Below are 17,934 nucleotides of genomic sequence, written 5' to 3'. Positions count from 1 at the left end.
TAGTTTTATGCTAAGTTTGAAGCCAAGCAAAGGAGGAAAAACTTAAAGACATATGTGCCCTTACCTAATTAAATCCTAAAGTCCTCTTTGGAGTCAGATGATGCAACCGACCAGAACCTGACAGAACCAGTCTAAAAACTGCATTTTTGTAGGATGAGCACAACTCAACACACAGTGAAATGACACCATCAATTCCATTACTGTGGGCAATCGTTCACATAAAACAATAGAGTTGAACTTTCCTCACAGTCCTGTGCCCTTGAGAATTGTGAATTATCAGAATAGTAAAGACATTAAAGAAACAGACTAAGGTTTTAACACTATCTTAATAAACACAAGCATTCCTTTGTTACTTTATTGTTTTCCAGAACACAATGTTAAGAATTTTTCCAGGGAACATTAATAACATGAAAGACTATAATACCTTTCTGATTAAAGTCCAAAGCATCAATCATCAAAAAAGCACAAAATAACATATTACATCTGAAGCATGACATTCCAGTTCCAGTGTTAATTTAAAAAGGCTATTTTCTTATAACTCCTTTTCTTTTTCATTTTGAATCCTAGTTCAGTGGTCTGAAATTGGGATATTCGTACTCCTCGGGGTTGATTTCGCAGAGTACTGCTTCAGTCATGAATCAAGGAAAATCAATTTCTTGATTTTTAGGAAAAATCTGTTGCCTAAAATTTCTTCTTTCTCATCTTCCTAGGAATAATTGTGCTTCCACTTTAAGTGGAAGAAAGTAAACCTGTTAACCCTCAGAAAACTTATTATGATGATACATGTCCCAAATTATAAAAAAACTCAGTAGCACTAATCCAAAAGATAATTGGAAATATTGGTGTAAGTGTGGTATAGAAAAATGACTCTAATGACTGGATAGTAATCCTTTCATAGGCCTACAATTGCCAACAATTTGCTTTCAACAAAATTAAAGGATGACCTACTAAGTGATCAGCTGATGTATCATTACAAATAACTTTTTTTGTTGTTAATTCAAAAAACTGAGTGATATTTCTATTATAAAATTTCCTCAGTTCCCCATACTTTTTCATTATTCTTGAGAACAATAAATTTCATCTAAAGAGTAGAAATGTATCATGTTATTCTAGAAATGACATTCATCCACACATATATAATTTTAAAAAAACTCCCTGTCCATTAAGAGAGATTTTTCAACAAATTTCACTTTTCATTTCTAATAGTTAATTCTAAAGATTTATAATATAGTTCTATAATTTTTATCCATTTTGTATTATTTATAGTATTAATAACTAAAAAAAATACCTAAAAGCTCTTAGGGGAAATTTTAAAAAAAGAACTAAAATTTCAGTTCAGTTTATGGTAATTTTTTTCAGAGCACTATGATGAAGTGATCAAGACTTTCAAGTTTAAAATGCATTGCAAAAGGATAAAATACTGAGTTCAATGTGAAAAACAATATAAAACTTACCTTAAATATCTTATTCCTATATTTTTTAAATAGATGATGATGAATATCAGGTATGGTATTTCAATTCTACTGGAAATATTTAAAGAGTGAGAAGTGCTCTCTTCTATATGTTTGAATTTATAATACAATAGAAGTTGTATTCTTTGCTGGCACCTGGGTGGCTCAGTTGGTTAAGCGTCTGCCTTCAGCTCAGGTCATGATCTCAGGGTCCTGGGATTGAGCCCAAGTCTGGTACTCTGCTCAGCAGGGAGTCTGCTTCTCCTTCTCACTCTCCTTCTGTGTTCTCCCTCTCTTTCTCAAATAAATAAATAAATAGAATCTTTAAAGGAAAAAAAAAATTACATTCTTTGCTATCATTTAAATTTACAGTGAAAAGAAAGTTTGATGTTGACTTATAAATGAAAGAAAGTACTTAGTTTTAAAAATTATTTTAAAGGGACACTGGGTGGTTCAGTGGATGAAGGTCTGCCTTTGGCCCAGGACATGATCCCAGAGTCCTGGGATCGAGTCCCACATCAGGCTCCCTGCATGGAGCCTGCTTCTCCATCTGCCTATGTCTCTACCTCCCTCTGTCTCTCATGAATAAATAAAATTTTAAACAATCTTTTAAAAAATAAAATAAAAATTATTTTAAAGGCTACACAAGAAAGTTTAAAGTCTACTGCCAGTAGCTTTTTTTGTGAGCAGGTATCTGCTCACAAAAGAAAGTCATAATTAATTCTGGCATTTTTTTTTAAACTGAGAGTTATTCCATTGACTTCAATTTTCCTTGAAATATGTCTAAAAAAATCATTTCAGTTGGTGTTGACTAGAAATCATTAAGATAGAAAGATTGGGGAACATTAAGGTTTTGATTGCTTTTCTTGGTTTATTTAAGTACTAGAAGATAATATTCTTGAGTAAAATATTTGCTTTAGAAGAGGCCAGGCATGAGCAAAACTCAGAGAGATGAAGAGAAAGGGGAATATGAGAAATAAAAATAAAAACAAATGAAAGCTATTGCATCATCACTGATGTTGGAGACAGTGGCCCACAGTGGAGTGTCTTCTTTTAAAGAGCAGACCGTTCCCACTTAGGGAACTTTTGAGGCCAGGATTTAAACCTCTGGTTGGAAGGAAATAGGTGTGTTTTCCTCTCATATTCACATTCAAGGGATCTCTTGGCAGACAGAGAGCTAGGTGTGCTATGTGCTTTTTGCATACACAATAAAAGCCATGGGATTTGGCTTCACCTTTGCAAAGTATGGAACACGGACTCTTTGGCAAATCAAATCATTGAAAATTCTGCCTTCCGAGTTGCCAAGAATTTTCTGGCAAGAGTTTAAGATCTCCGTGAATCTTTCAAACCTGGAACTAGTATGCCAGGAAGTTTAGGAAGCACTCAACAGGGCAAGGCGAGGGCTGAAGTGACAGCCTCAGTGGCTCATATGGAGGGGGCAGGGGGGTAAGTGTGGCAGGTTATCTGTGGGAAGCCTAAGGCATCTCCATGGATTGCCCCAGCTAATGCAAGTCCATGTCCTCCACGGCACACAGAGACACCACAACATATTTGTCCTTCATGGTCTTTTCATGATGCTTTGTGCAGCCATAAACCCAGTCTGCAGATTTCATCTGGATTAGGCAAGTCCTGATGGGCAGCCCTGTTACTTAATATCATGTGAGATACAAGTGTCAATACTTGTGGGCAAAGTATGTCCCAGCAAGTCTAAACTTTCCTGTATCCTTGCAGCACAGAGAAGGCCTCAAAGATGTACAGACTTTGACATTAAAGGAGGCAGGATTGCTGAGGTAGTTGTGGAACGCAGGGGCAAAGGGTGGAAGAATGGAGGTCAAGGAGGATTGTTTCAGGGCCTGCCTAACAGTAGTGGTGGCACTCACTTGAGAGGAGTTCACTAGGTCTCTAATACTCTATGAATTCCTCATGAGCAAACAGCACAAGCATCCCCCTGCCCCCCGCCTGCCCGTGGGTCTATCTTCAGGGCAGGGGAGAACAAGGACACCCGGAGCAAGCCACCTCTTCTTCACTGTGGCATGTGGCATTAAATGACTTCCTCTGGTAGAGAAATGAGGCCATCCCATTAGAGAAAACATCAGTGATTTTCAGAAAACTTCTACTTGTCACTCTGAATATCAACATATTAAATCCCCCTGTGATAGTTTACATCTCTGTGCTCTTTACTTATGAACTGAAACAGAGTTACTCCATTTTTTTTCTACTTTGGACATCCCTAGCTCCTTTCTAGGGAACGGATTTTGGCCTGTCAGATTTTGGCATCATCTTACTCCTAAGTCGGCCATGGAGAGAGACTCTTATTCTTTCAGTAAGTTTTATCTTGCTGCAAGGATCCTTTTCAGAACTTCATTTCACTTTCTCGATTTGAAAATCTGTGAGTTTAGGGTGCTGATATCATTGTTAAAATAATATTCTCCTCGTTTTTGACTTGACAGATTCTTACTGGGAGGTTGGATCATCCTTGTCAAAACCCTTGTCAACTGCTACAACACCCAGTTTGTCAATATTAGATAAACCAAAGAATCGATTCTTGAATTCTTTCTATCAGATCAAGAAAGAAGTAGAAGCTTTCTGCAATGATACATTATTTTTTGGAAATATCAGGTGCAAGGCTTTCCTAACAAAGTCTCATTAGAGATGGAGGGCAGTCTCTCAATGTTCAGTCCATTGCTCACTGATTAGTTCAATGAACCTGGCTCAGGTGCATGCCTAGGACAGGCTTTCAGCGTAGACTGTGGGTCCTTCTAGGCCAGCCTTTGACAGTTCAGACTGAGTGCTCGTAACTAAGGCTTTGTGAAACAGTCTCATTTTCTTGTTGGCGAGACCCACCATTTTCTGTAACGGCAGGATCAGTTCATTCTCATCTGACGCCAACATGAGTGTGATGGCCGCAGTGATGATTTACCAAAATCCCACCAAATAATTCCAAAAGGTGGTCATGGTACAAGGTGAGGAAGGGAAGAAGAGGTTTCAGAGGTGATGAAGTAGGGATGGAGGTAGATCAAGAAAACCTGTGTGAGCTCATTTAGAAAAGAGTGACCCTTCCTCCACCTTCTTCCTCCTCATGGCTGCTAGAGCAAAAGGTGATGAGAAATCCTATACAGCACTGTGACAAATACGGGCAGAAAGGGGAATAGGGGTCTGTGGCATAGATTATTTAACTTCAAAAACATTGGATTTACATACTTTTATCTTGTATTTGTCCAGGGGCAGGTCATTACAAAGGCTTCGCCAGAATTAATGCGACTGTCATTCTACCCAAAGCCAGATCCCCAGTCTCACAAAACTCAAGACAAGGTCACCTGAGCACTGCAGTGGTCTCATTAAGAGCCAAGTGATCTTACCAAGGAAATAAGGTTTTGGAAGGGGTAGGAAGTAGAGGGGATGGATACAGAATTTTAACTTTGAATTCCCTATTAATTAGAGCAATAATAAACATGTTGCTTTTGTTCCAATTATCTTCTATGCTCTAATGGTAACCCTATACGGATGCACTTGGAAGAGATCATCAAGGAAAAAAAAAAAAACAAAACAAAACTGTTTCTCCAGCCCTCTTCTAGAATTCAATTTATTTTTTCTTACTTTAAAGTAAGAACATTTACTATGAGCAGATGTTTTCTGTCCGGAGCCCAATCTCCTCTTGGGAGGCAAGTTGTTAAATTAGAGACACAGCTGACGGCTTGATTCCCACATAGGCAGCCCTGGTGGTGGGCGGCATGGGGACCCCTCCCCGACTTCTTCCGTCCTCCCTGCTGCCTGCCCTAGGGTAGGCCCCCAGCTGGTCTGTACGTAACCGCTGGCTTTCCATCGCATGCTGACTTTGCCAGCAGTGAGCCAGGCCTGGGGCAGCCCCCACGTCCTTCTTTCTTCAGAATCAAATGCTCATGCTCCACATTTACTTATTCACTAACAAATATTTATTGAGCTACCACCAAGAGAGCACTGTGATTAAAAAGCATGAGTTTCTCGGACTGACTGCCAGGGCTCAGTGCCACCCCTACTGCTTCCGAGCTCTGTGACCTTGGCAAATTATTAATGCTTTGAGCCTGAGTTTTATCTCCTCTAAAGAGGGATAGTAACAGTTCCTGTCTTACGAGATTTGGGGAGGATCATTTGAGGTAAGATTCATAAAGTACTCTGCCCTTTGCAAGAACTCGTAGCTATTTGATTGAGACAAGCCAGGTTTGATAGGCTGTGGGCAGAAGAGTGAGTTCTAGTCCCATCAGGCAGGCCCTGTAATGCTCCCTGTCACTCTCAGATAATAAAAAGTGTTCTGATTGGTTTTTGGGCCAACAAGAGTCTCCTTTCAGAAATTCAAACATGAAGTCACGTATCATAATCAAATTTGGAAGCTCTGTATATGTCAGAGCCTCTGCCCGCTTGGCTGGCCTCTGGTCCGGAAGACCTTCTCCTGCCTTTCTGGCTCCATTTCCCACCCACTCATCGTTAGCTGTGATGCTGGACTTCTCCAAGTGAGGGGCCCCTCGAGCAGGTGGAGTCCTGGTGGGGCACAGGCTTTGGGCTTGGCAGGTGCCTCTGGGTTGCTCCCCAGCAGGTGGCCCAGCCACCGCCCCTCCCGCTGGCATTTTTCAGGCCTGGGTCACATACCAGTGCTTTTTTTTGTCTCTGCCCCTACTTCCAGGATTATTGTCAGGCTCTGTCAGTGTTTCTCCTGAATCCTTTCTCCCTGGGCTGGAGATGGAGGAGGAAGCACATGAGGAAGGACACAGCCTGGCTCTCCAACCACAACCAGGCGGGGCTAGGGCAGGGGTCAGAGGGCTGGCCCTTGAATTCAATGGATTTTTGATCATTTTGCTGCCCCCCCCCCCAATCTTCCCTTTCTTCTAGTGCCCTGGCTGCTACTGAGCGAGATTTTTCCTGGTGGAATTAGAGGACGAGCCATGGCTTTAACTTCTAGCATGAATTGGGGCATCAATCTCCTCATCTCTCTGACATTTCTGACTGTGACCGGTAAGGACTCGATATTTTCCTCTACACCATTGTGCTCCTAGGACACATGTTAGGGAAGCACACTCACCTAAAAGACGTCTTACTCTGGACGTGTTCAAAACATTCAGAATAAAAAGAATGTACCTGATATGCCGACCACCCAATTTAAAGTTATCATTCTTGTGCTTGCTTCAGCAGCACATATAATAAAGTTATCATTCTTTTTTTTTTTTTCAAAACTGGTTTTAAATACTCTTCAGGGTGGCAGGAAAGGGGACTGGGGTGAGAGCTTGTTACATGTGAATTTGGGGTTGGGGTGCCCCACCCCCTGCCCTGGGACAAGGGAGCAGAGTAGAGGCCCTCTCTGGAGGGTCCCAGGGCCAACTGGAAGCCAGCCCTCCCTAATGTTATCATTCTTAATTAATTTATAACCCCACCTGTTCTGTCCCCAATTATTTTGAATCACATTTCAAACATGATGACATTTTGTCTATAAAATTTCCATGTAGACCTCTAAAAGATAAGACATTTGAAAACTATACCTGTGATATCATTATCAAGCCTAAATATATTAGTAGTAATCCCCTGGTATCAAATATCCAGTCTGTGTTCCCATTATTCCAATTGTCTGATAATTATTTTTGTAGATTTTGCTTGAATCACCATCCCAATACATAACTTACAGTTGATTGGCATGTCTCTTATAATTTTTAGGTTTCATCTCCATTTCTCCCTCTTCCTCCACAGCTATATATATATATTAAATATATAATATATATATTATATATAATATAAATATATATTAAATATAAATATATATATTAAATATTTTATTTATTTATTCATGAAAAACAGAGAAAGAGAGGTGGAGACATAGGCAGAGGGAGAAGCAGGCTCCATGCAGGGAGCCCGACGTTGGACTCCATCCCAGGTAGCCAGGATCAGGCCCTGGGCTGAAGGTGGCGCTAAACCACTGAGCCACTCGGGATTGGCCACAGTTTTGTATTTTTAACGAAGAAACTGGATTATCTGTTTCAGAGTTCGGTCCTTTGTGTTTCCAGTGAATTGCTGTTTAGATCTAGAGGCTTGAGCAGATTTAGATTTTCTCATTTGTTTCTCATTTGTTTCTCATTGTTTGTAAATAAACTCTCATGAGTTTATTTGTTTGTAAACTCCTTTACAGATGATGGTGAGTCCTGCCACAGAGACATATCATCTGTCTCCCACTTGGTAATGGAGGCTTTTCCTGAAGATCATCACCCAGATCTGTTATTTTCATTCCATTGTTCCTTCTAAATTTTGATCAAAGCTACTTCTCTAAGGAGATGTTTCTTCTCCTTAGTGATTTGCCTGCCCTCATGTGTGAATCATAAAAAAAGGCAAGAGAAAAGCTTAAAACATTTTTATTTTCCAGTTTTCCAAATAATGAGATAGTTCCCCAGCATCCTCCAAAATTGACCAATAGCTGTTTCCTTTCTTTCCTGTTTCCTCATGTATGTATATGATATAAATAATACATATATTAATTTGGAAAAGTGGATATATACTCAAAAAGGCATATATCTATATATAGCACTTCTGAATCTTGTCAACCACTTTTTTTTTTTTTTTTAGTATATCTACTTTTGGAAATTAACTTTTGGAGTTATTAAGCGTGGCTTTACATAAAATTTTCAAATGTTTATGTCCCATTTTTAGAAATAGCCCAAGATTAAAGGAAATGAAAAAACTGCTCATCAGCACCAACCACACCTATTCTACTCAGATCTTATGCAAGTCCTGTGCCTTTCACCTTTACAGAGACACATAGACACACACACACACACACACACACACACACACGTTTTTCCACATGGAGAAAGAGAAATATAAAAGAAAAAAATGAAGTGATCCCAGCATAATGTATGAACTTGATGAATCACTATGTTGTATACCTGAAACCAATGTAACATTGTGTGTCAACTGTGCTTATTTTTTTTTTAATTAAAAAATAGAACAAAGAATGGAAATGAGCAGGGTTGGAAAAAGAGGACACAAATCTCTGGGAAGGATAGCTAATGTAGAGGATGAACTAATTAATGCACATCCAGAGGTTCTCCTGAATTTAAAACAAATGTTGGGAAAGCATATTCACTTAAAAATCCTGGAATGAACCTGTAGATGACATTGCATTGGACTAAGCTTGAAATTCTTTTTTTTTTTTTTTTTTAAGATTTTATTTATTTATTCCTGAGAGACACACACACACACACACACACACACACACACACAGAGGCAGAGACACAGGCAGAGGGAGAAGCAGGCTCCATGCAGGGAGCCTGACGTGGGACTCGATCCTGGGTCTCCAGGATCTCGCCCTGAGCAGAAGACAGCGCTAAACCGCCGAGCCCCCCCCCCCCCCCCCCCCGGGCTGCCCTAAGCTTGAAATTCGATACAGGTTTCTCCCACTATTTGAAACTAGAGCGTCTCTAGGAAATCTTTCATAAGCCAAGACGGCTTGAAGCAGAGAAGTAGCTACCAGTTCCTAAGAGCGAAAATCCTCTTTGGATTTCTCTCCTTTAGCAAAATTGGGTACTAACGTAGATCTTTCAGAAAAGCAAAGTGGCATAATGCAAACTTGTCCAAGAGCGGGGAAACCTGTAGTTACTTTCAAAAATCAGTTTTCCAAGTAAAAGAGGTAAGTAAGGGTTCTGCTTGGCAGCAAGCCCTTGGACACCAGCCCTTTTAGTGTGACTTCAGCAATGTCCATAAAAGCAGAGTGTTGTGATCGCTTCGGCAGCACATATACTAAAATTGGAACGATACAGAGAAGATTAGCATGGCCCCTGCGCAAGGATGACACGCAATTTCGTGAAGCGTTCCATATTTTTGCTGCAGTAAAAAAAAAAAAAAAAAAAAAAAAAAAAAGCAGAGTGTTCTGGGGAAACCAATTCACTGGGCAGTGGTCATGATACAGCTGGATCGAGCTCAGCTCTGAGTAAAGTGTTTTAAGAAGATTGCTTAAATATTGTAAGAGGGTTGCCATGTGTCCATCGTGGGAGGGCACCTGGAAGCTATGCAACCTGTGGTCTGTGCAGAACGGTTGCAAAAGTTCACCTCAGGCTGCAAGAGTTCAGGGTGTTTGGGGCAAGGAGATGCCCAGGAGAGCGGTAGGGGTGCAGGCAGGGATGTGCACAGCTGTGGTGCTGGTATGAAGGGATGGAGAATGGACCCAGGGAGCGAGGCACAACCTCAGAGTGGAGGCTCCTGAAAGGGACACTTAGACTTCAGGATGGGTGAGGAAGGCCTCTGTAAGGGGTAAGGGCAGCCCACCATGCACTAAGAGTCTCTGAAAGGGGTGAGCTCCCCGTTACTGAAAGTACTCAAACAGGACAAGTTCCATGAAATAACCTTTGGTTGTAGGGTTTTTTGGTTTTTTGGTTTTATCCTCCCCTTTCTATATTCTGGGTTTCTGTCCCAGAGAGGGAAGGAGGACCCTTGCTACAAGCACCTTATTAGGCACTCACTTGGGCAAAAGACTGCCAGCCCCAAGAGAAGCCCAGCGGGACGGGGCTTGAATGAACGCCGCGCTGTCGCGCTGCCCGTTGCGTCCTCCCGCTTCTGCTCAGGCTGGTGTCCTTTCGGCTGAAAGGAAACGCTGCCACCATAAATGATTTATTTGAATCAGGGTGAAGAAGCGTGAGCTCATTTCAAGAAAAGCGCGTCTGTGCACCTGCCTTTAAAAACGCCCACCAGCTAGGAAGGAATGTGAGGCCGAGGAGCCAGAAGAGATAGTTTACCTTCTGCTTTCTAGGTTTCTCTGTCATTTGAGGTCTTTTTTTTTTTTTTAATTTTTTTTTTTTCAATGAGCATGATCTTGCCATTTTGGAAAAGAAAAGCAGCCTCACCAAGAAGATGGCATTGGGTTTAAATTGTGATAGTCACAAGGCTTGAACAGAGAAAGCTGGAGTAGTTTGTAAAAAGGAGACTTCCAGAGGTTGGACATATCTTTAATTTGTGGTTGCTGTTTCCAGGATACGACCACCATGTTTGAAAATCACAGGTTTTGGGGCAGCCCCGGGTGGCTCAGCAGTTTAGCGCTTGCCTTTGGCCCAGGGCATGATCCTGGAGCCTCGAGATCGAGTCCCGCGTCCGGCTCCCTGCATGGAGCCTGCTTCTCCCTCTACCTGTGTCTCTGCCTCTTTCTCTCTGGATCGCTCATGAATAAATAAATAACATATTAAAAAAAAAAAGAAAGAAAATCACAGGTTTTTATACATGCCCTAAGAAGCAGCTGTCCACAAATGGGGTCAAAGCAACACAAAGCACATTTTTAATCGGTCTCTTTTGTCCTTTGTAGATCTCATTGGCTTGCCGTGGGTGTGCTTTATATATACAATCATGAGCTTAGCATCCCTGGTTTTTGTTGTTGTGTTTATACCTGAGACAAAGGGATGCTCTTTGGAACAAATATCAGTGGAGCTGGCAAAAGCGTAAGTATTATGCGCGTGCTCTCTGAACGACGCTCTGGTCAAAAAATGCAGCTTTTATATACAACTGAACAATGATCCGACATCTGAAATTATTTCAAGATATTACCTTTGTTGAGAAACTCTCTCAAAACACAAATCCAGTTTTTATGCCCCGTGTTGAATCTGGGTGACTAAGCTAAGGAATGAGAAAAACCGGTGCTTTCTAACAGGTGAACCTCTCAAAACTCTTTTCAGTAATGTTTAAAGAACCCCTCTCGTCTCTCTAGGTTCCCCAAGCAGGAGGGTTTTTTGTTTGTTTGTTTGTTTGGGGTTGCAGGTAAGTCTTGGAATGTCTTGCACAGCTTGTGCCAGAGCCATGAGCTTCTACCTCTATCACACGTGTAGGTTGTCTGTAAACCCTAAACACCAGCTAAGGCTGTGATTATCAGGAATACCCTTGGGTTTAAGTCACTGCAATTATTCCAAATATGGCATAATCAAAATGAGCTAAGGAAAAGTTTCTCCTATGGGTAGCATCTGGAAACTGGTTCAATACATTTTACACAGAGAGATTGTTTAAACAGCTTAACTTAGATGTGGGCTCTAGAAAACTCGTCCTCTTGGTAACAGAACTCAGAGAGCTCTAACTGCTGAACTGCGGGGAAGGAGGCGGTACACAGAGGCAGAGAATGAAGGGAAACTTGTTCTTCTTCCTAGGGTTAAATCATTATGCTTGAACATGTAGGGGTAGTCGCTCTAACATTTTAATGCAATGGGAGAGTACTACTTATTCATAGTTTGTGAATTTCTTCTAAAAATACCTTCAGTTCACTAGAGAGAAATGTATGATTGCTACAGGAACTGTGGGCACAGCGATTCTTCAGCGTTTATCTGAGGGAAGAATAAACCTGAGAGGTGATTCGATGGTAGCTATACATGTGCATATTTATTTATAGTGGGATTTGGAAAACTTTCACTTTGTATATTTTACACACTTTTGGGTGGTTTGCAGTTTTAAGATATTTCACGTTAACAAGCAGCAAGACTTTTCTCTTAATTCAAGCTGTAAGTTAAATATCAAATTGTAGGGTCAATTTTTAATTATAGATAAATCCCTGTTTCTTAAAAATACAATGAAAATGAAAATTATTTATTTACAAGGAAATATAATTGTCAGGAAGGCTGGCCATCCCCTTGGCCTGATCCGCACATTGCTTGGCTCTATGCAAGCTGAAGCCAACTGACGAGATTTCTTGGAGAGCACAGAATCTGAACGAGACTATTAATTACAGATACAGGATTCAAATAACCAACAGCCTCAGGCCTTGGTGACTCTATGCATTCATCTGGAAGCTTGATTCAGCTTTAAGGCCTTTTACGGGACACAGATGCCAGGACACGGAAGACCTCCAAATCCAGTGGTCATTCTTCCTCTCTCATTCTGCCCTGTCACCTGTTTCACACTGGTTGTCTGTTTAGGTGTGACGCACCATCCCCAAACGTCACCGCTTAAAATACACTACTGCCCCCATTCCCCAGGATTCTTTGGTAACCACGCTTGTTACCTCTGGGTGCGCTCATGCGCCTACGTGGGTGGGAGAGACAGTTGGATTGGGCAGTATGAGAGCCTCACCTGCGTGGATGAGACTGATGCTGCTCAGTGGGGAGCTTCTCTTGTCCATGTGCTGCCTTGGCCTCCAGCAGGCTCATGTGGCTTCCTCATGTGGCAGACTCAGGGCAGCCTTCCAAGGCATGGAAGCAGGAGCTATTAGGCTCTGTAAAGTGTATGTTCTAGAAGTCACACCGCAGTACCCCCGTTACTTTCTCACATCCTACAAGTACATTCTACAGCCCAGAATCAAGGGGTATACAAACTGACTTAATCTCTTGATGAGATGAAGGACACAGAATTTTTTTTTTTAAATCACATTTACTCCACCACACCTACTCTATCTTGAAATCCTCTTTTAGCTCCTATGAAACAATTTTCTTCCCTAGAATCCCTCCTACTTCACTGGCACTTATCTCTTTATCTCTGCTTCTATTCCTACATAGAGTTATCATTGAAGATTTAACCTGACATCCTTATGCCTTAAAAGATGATGCAAATCCTCATCTTTGAAGCCCTGCATAAGCTTAGTCCTGGAGAACATTCCTTTCCTGGATTTTTAACATTTTCCAGTCCCATTTTCTTCTATACTGCTTAGCTAAAACCCTAGTGGTTTCACCTCCTTAACTAAATTATAAAGTTTTGGTTTCCAGGAATGGCCTCTGCCTATTATCCTTCGTATGGAACCTCTATACCGTGCCTAGCATAATACTGATTCCCAGCAGGTGATTTAAAAGTATCCACTGATTCATTTGATAACTTGTGAGCAAGGCCAATGCTGAACTCATTGTGTGTGGGGATTAGATTGCGGGTAACGGTATGAAGCACAAGTTTTGATCCATGGGTCACAGGATGTAATTTAATTTATGGTCTAATACATCCTATGCAATGGGAGGAGGAACAGGTATGTGGTCCATAGGAGAGACATACTGGCTGTACCACACTACTCCCTTCCTCCACTTCAGATATTATTTATTCAACTCTTGTCTGACTACCTCCTGGGCACTGGACACTGTACTAGGAAAGAACTGAGGATATAGGAGACCAAGGATGCATAGCTTCTTTACTTTGAGAGATAGGTAAGAAAACAGACCATTGCAAATATTTACCATTGTTGGCAAACACAAAGGAAAATCTCATGTATTGGAGGATTTCATTTATAAGATCTTCCTGAAAGAGGTAATACCATAGCAGAATCCTGAAGGAGTTATCTGGGCAGAGAGGAGTATGTGGGAGTCAGAGAAGACGCACACGTAGAGGACAGTATACTCACTGGTGTGATATGAAGAGGGCAGATTCCAGGTTGGGGATTGAGAGATGAGTCCAGAGCAAAGGGCAGAGAAGGAAGGGTCTCGTCCATCTTGGTAAACAGTTTGGATTTTTTTTTTTTTTTAACAGTTTGGATTTTATGCTGAGGGCAGCAGGGCATGTTTAAAACAATAGAGCAAGGGAGAAAAGTTACCCGATTTTCAAAGGAAGACTTCAGCAAAATATAGAGAGGGGAAGGGGGTGCTGCTGAATGAGGGAGACCCATGGGAGTGTATTGAAGAAATCATATAGAAGACGATCGGGCTAGGGGGATCCCTGGGTGGCTCAGTGGTTTAACGCCTGCCTTCGGCTCAAGGCGTGATCCTGGAGGCCCGGTGTCAAGTCCCGCATCAGGCTTCCTGCATGGAGCCTGCTTCTCCCTCTGCCTGTGTCTCTGCCTTTCTCTGTGTGTCTCTCATGAATAAATAAATAAAATCTTAAAAAAAAAAAAAAAGGAGACTATGGGGGCTGGATGGCATGCAGGGATGGGGTGAAGCTACATGGAGCTGGACTGGAAAAGATGATTGAGGGGAAAAGGAGACAATTGGGATCTTTCTCGGGTCCACCTTGTGCATTGTATGCACTTTTAAACTATCTGTTTATTAGTTGGGGGAATGAAATGCCTTTAAAAATAAAGGTTTGTTAAAATTCTTGTGAACAACACTAACTACAATGTGGAGGCAGGGAGAAAGCAATTATGAATGAGCTGAACAAAACTAAGGACCTACTCTGTCATTGCTCTTGATTGAATTCTTTTTTAAAAAGCCTAACTTGAAAGTGGAATGGATAGTCTGGATGAGTTAAGGTTAAGAATCTTTTAGATCGGTTTTTCATGTGGGGCTGTCGGAATGTATCAGGTTGCAAACCAAATAAAAACTTGAGGACAAAACTTAAGAAAAGCCCATCTTTATATCTAGTAGACACCTAGAATAAGGCATTCCCTAGCAACCTATGATTTGGCTATCTAAAATGCAGCAAAATTTATTCAGAATCGGGGTGGGGAAGGCATCTGTCTAAATTAGTAAAACTCTGAGTTATGAAATGTTTTTGAAAGAATCACATTTCGTTTACTGTTGAGTCATGCACTCGTTGGAGTCATAAATCCAAACCTCAAGTTGTAAACTGCAAAGTAAGGGAAGCACAAAAGCCAAACTACTGGCAACCCTAGACAGACCACATGAGTGCTGGGTTTTGAAGAACAGGAGTAGATAGGAGGTCCAATACAGAGAAAAGATAAGGGGGCAACATAATCCTGCAGGTGTAACTCCCAGCAGCAGTGAAGGCACCTGCCAGGCGTGTTGTGAGGGCAGAGAGGAAACCTTGGCTCCTATTCCTCTAGTGCTGCAGGGTCTAGGGTTGTCTCAGCTTGAAGCAGCAGGTTGGCAAAGGCTTTTAAAATGAAAATGTGAGCAGCCTGAATGGTGTCAACTGGCCAAAGCATGTGTAGAATGTGTATGTTAAAACAAGGTTCCCCGGAGGGAAATGTCAGAGACAAAAATACACAAGAAGCTGAACGACATGGCAGTATCGAGAAGTTGTCCAAGCAGCCAAGTCGGTGCCGGCGCCGAACGGAGGTGAGCTCGCTGGCAGTGTTCAGGGAAGTCTTCTCAAATTTAGAAGTTAATGAAGAGAGTGAATCCAGTTTTGTCACCAGGCAAAGAGAGTCCTGGCGAGTATATCCTAACAACTGTCTGAGGAGGGAGAAAGGGAACGATTTCTAGTGTGAAATCAACTTCGAAGTTGGTACTATACGCTGCTTGACATTTTCCTTTCTTTCTCACGTTTGGCGACGGGTTCTTGTACTTCCATTTCTGCAAGGCTGAGAAAACAAATATTCTTCCAAGGTTGTTAAGTTTCTTATAAAATAAACAGTGACTCAGCTGAGAGGTCAGAAAAGATTTCAGCAATAATGTAATTTGAAAGGAGTTTATTTCGAGCTTCTGCCCTGCCAGCTACAAACTCAAAATGGGATGTTTGCCATATTTGCTATTTCAGCTGTGACTTGTATGCTTCTCCGTTTAAGTGGAAACAGAGAGAAAATGAACAAGTTACTGTTTTGAAAATATTTTAGTTCTGAGACTTAGTTTAGCTTTCACTTCTATGGCTTATTGTATGTGGGCATTCATTCCTTCTTTCACCCAAACTCACTTGTTCCATGAATATTTCCTGAACATCTACTATGTGCCAGGCACCCACTGTTCAAGGTCTGACATTACTCAGAGAGCAAAAATGCCTCGAGAATTAAAACACCCGATGATAAGACAGGGAGTGATTTGGGGGCTACTTTTGTGTGGGTGATCTAAGAATGTGATTCTGAGAGGTAACGCTTAAGATAAAATCCGGATGATAATAAGGAGCCAGCAAAGATAGGGAAAGGAGAATTGGGATGGAGAGAACAGCTAGTGCAAAGGCTAGTCCGAAACACACTTGACCTGTTGTTGTTCCAGGAACAGCAAGGAATCTGTGAGATTTAGTTAGGAAGTCAGTGGAGACTAGCGTGCAGAGCCCTGCAGGCCTAGAAAGTTTGGATTTCATTCTTTCTTTTTTAAGATTTTATTTATCTATTTGAGAGAGAGAGAGAGAGAGAGAGAGATCAAGAGACAGCAGGAGAAGGGGGAGGGCAGAGGGAGAGGGAAGAGCGGCAGACACTTGCCACACTAAGCCACCCAGGTGCCCCTTGGATTTCATTCTAAGTGCAATGGGAAGCAACTAAAATATCTTAGCAGGGAGTGGTGCGAGCTGATTCACATTTTGAGGTGTGCCGAGTGAGCCTCTGCAGCCACACAGTGAACGTGGCTGAGAAAGCACATAAACACAGTGTTGGGTTTTTCTCATTTTAAATCAGGATTGTTGGGGGTGCCTGCTAACTGCCTGTCTCCCAGACAACTGCTCCATACCACTTTCTCTCTCTGGAAACCTACCCCCTTCCTTTGCCCTGCTCACTCCCACTGCTGGCCTTGTATCTGGCTTTGTGGAGGGAATGGACACATTTCCATAACCTTACACACCAACCCACACACTAGTGTTTGTATCTAAATACACCATCATCCCTCTGGGTTCTCTCTCTTAGCTCCTTCATTCCTATGTTATGCTCTCATCAATTCTCCAACAGTTTTCTCTGCTCACCCCTGTGTCACGCACATTTTACCTAACTGGATCTCAACTTCTCCCCAGCATGGAAACCTTGTATGATTTTTTTCCCCCATCTAAAAAAAAGATGGTCTTAATTCCATTTTCCTCTTTAACTTATGCTGTTTCTCTGCTACCATTTATAGCAAAGTTCTAGAATGAATATACATGGGCATCAGTTCCTCTTTTCCCATTCTCTCATGAACCTGCTCCAGTGAGACTTTAATGGCCCCCACTCTAGTGAAATTGATCTTTCTAACATCCCACTTACTGCTATATTGCCAAACCCAGGGGTCAATGCTCATTCTTCATCTTAATGGCTAGCATGGCGACCATCTCCAGATCTGGACCGAGGTGAGCATGCCCTCCTTCCTGAAATAATTCCTTCCCTGCCTTTGGGGACCTGCCTCCTGGTTGTCTGCTATCAGCCACTCTGTCAACATCTGCTGGTTCCATCTTGGAAAGCCACTATTTTAAAGATTTCATGCCCTAAGACTTAGTTCTCAGACCACTTCTCTATCAGCCTTACTGGCTTATTGATCTCCAATAAAGTTATTCAATGAATGAATGAATGACTTCAATATAAGAGTAAGGCAATGAAGTCGTTAAGATGACACTTGAATTTTTAGCTTGAGAAATTGCATGGCTGGTTAAGATAAGGCAGCCAGAAAGAGACCTAGGTTTCAGGGATGGAGAGATGTTTTAGATCCATTCATTTTGAGATGTCCATTAGGCATCAGGTAGATGTACCATGAGTCAGCCACTGGATATATAACAAGTCTGAGATGCTGGAGACCCTCAGGGATAGGGTCAGACTGTGGAGGCCATGACTTTGTAGGCAGTGTTTAGGTTGTGGAGTAGATGACATCTAGTCAGAGAGTAGAGAGAAGGGAATGAGGTCCAGGACCAAGCCCTGGGTTAATCCAACATCTGGCGATCAAGCAGAGGAGGTGACAGTGAGTTTGGAGCAAGGCCAGGAGACCATGGTATCACTGAGGCCAAAAGAAGTGTTCTAGGAAGG

General features: G+C 41.9%; 1 protein-coding gene and 1 non-coding gene across 4 annotated transcripts in view; both read left to right on the top strand.

Moving 5' to 3' along the window:
* SLC2A12 (solute carrier family 2 member 12) overlaps positions 1 to 17,934 on the top strand; it is an 84,043-nt gene that overhangs the window by 32,407 nt on the left and 33,702 nt on the right. For 2 of the 3 annotated variants that reach the window (XM_035700495.2, XM_025422322.3), the window contains exons 3-4: positions 6,315 to 6,437; positions 10,756 to 10,888. In XM_035700495.2, coding sequence (XP_035556388.2) covers positions 6,315 to 6,437; positions 10,756 to 10,888 — 256 coding nt within the window. Of the gene's footprint in view, positions 1 to 6,314; positions 6,438 to 7,599; positions 10,259 to 10,755; positions 10,889 to 17,934 lie in introns of those variants that run through there. The other variant, XM_035700497.2, reaches the window with a different exon arrangement.
* LOC112645773 (U6 spliceosomal RNA) lies at positions 9,180 to 9,286 on the top strand. Its single transcript, XR_003127242.1, has one exon. It is a non-coding gene; the product is annotated as a U6 spliceosomal RNA (small nuclear RNA).

The sequence above is a fragment of the Canis lupus genome, chromosome 1 (genome assembly GCF_003254725.2).
Source record: "Canis lupus dingo isolate Sandy chromosome 1, ASM325472v2, whole genome shotgun sequence".
NCBI lineage: Eukaryota > Metazoa > Chordata > Mammalia > Carnivora > Canidae > Canis > Canis lupus.
The sequence above is the reverse complement of the archived record's forward strand: the minus strand, read 5'-3'. Positions and strand labels throughout refer to the sequence as shown.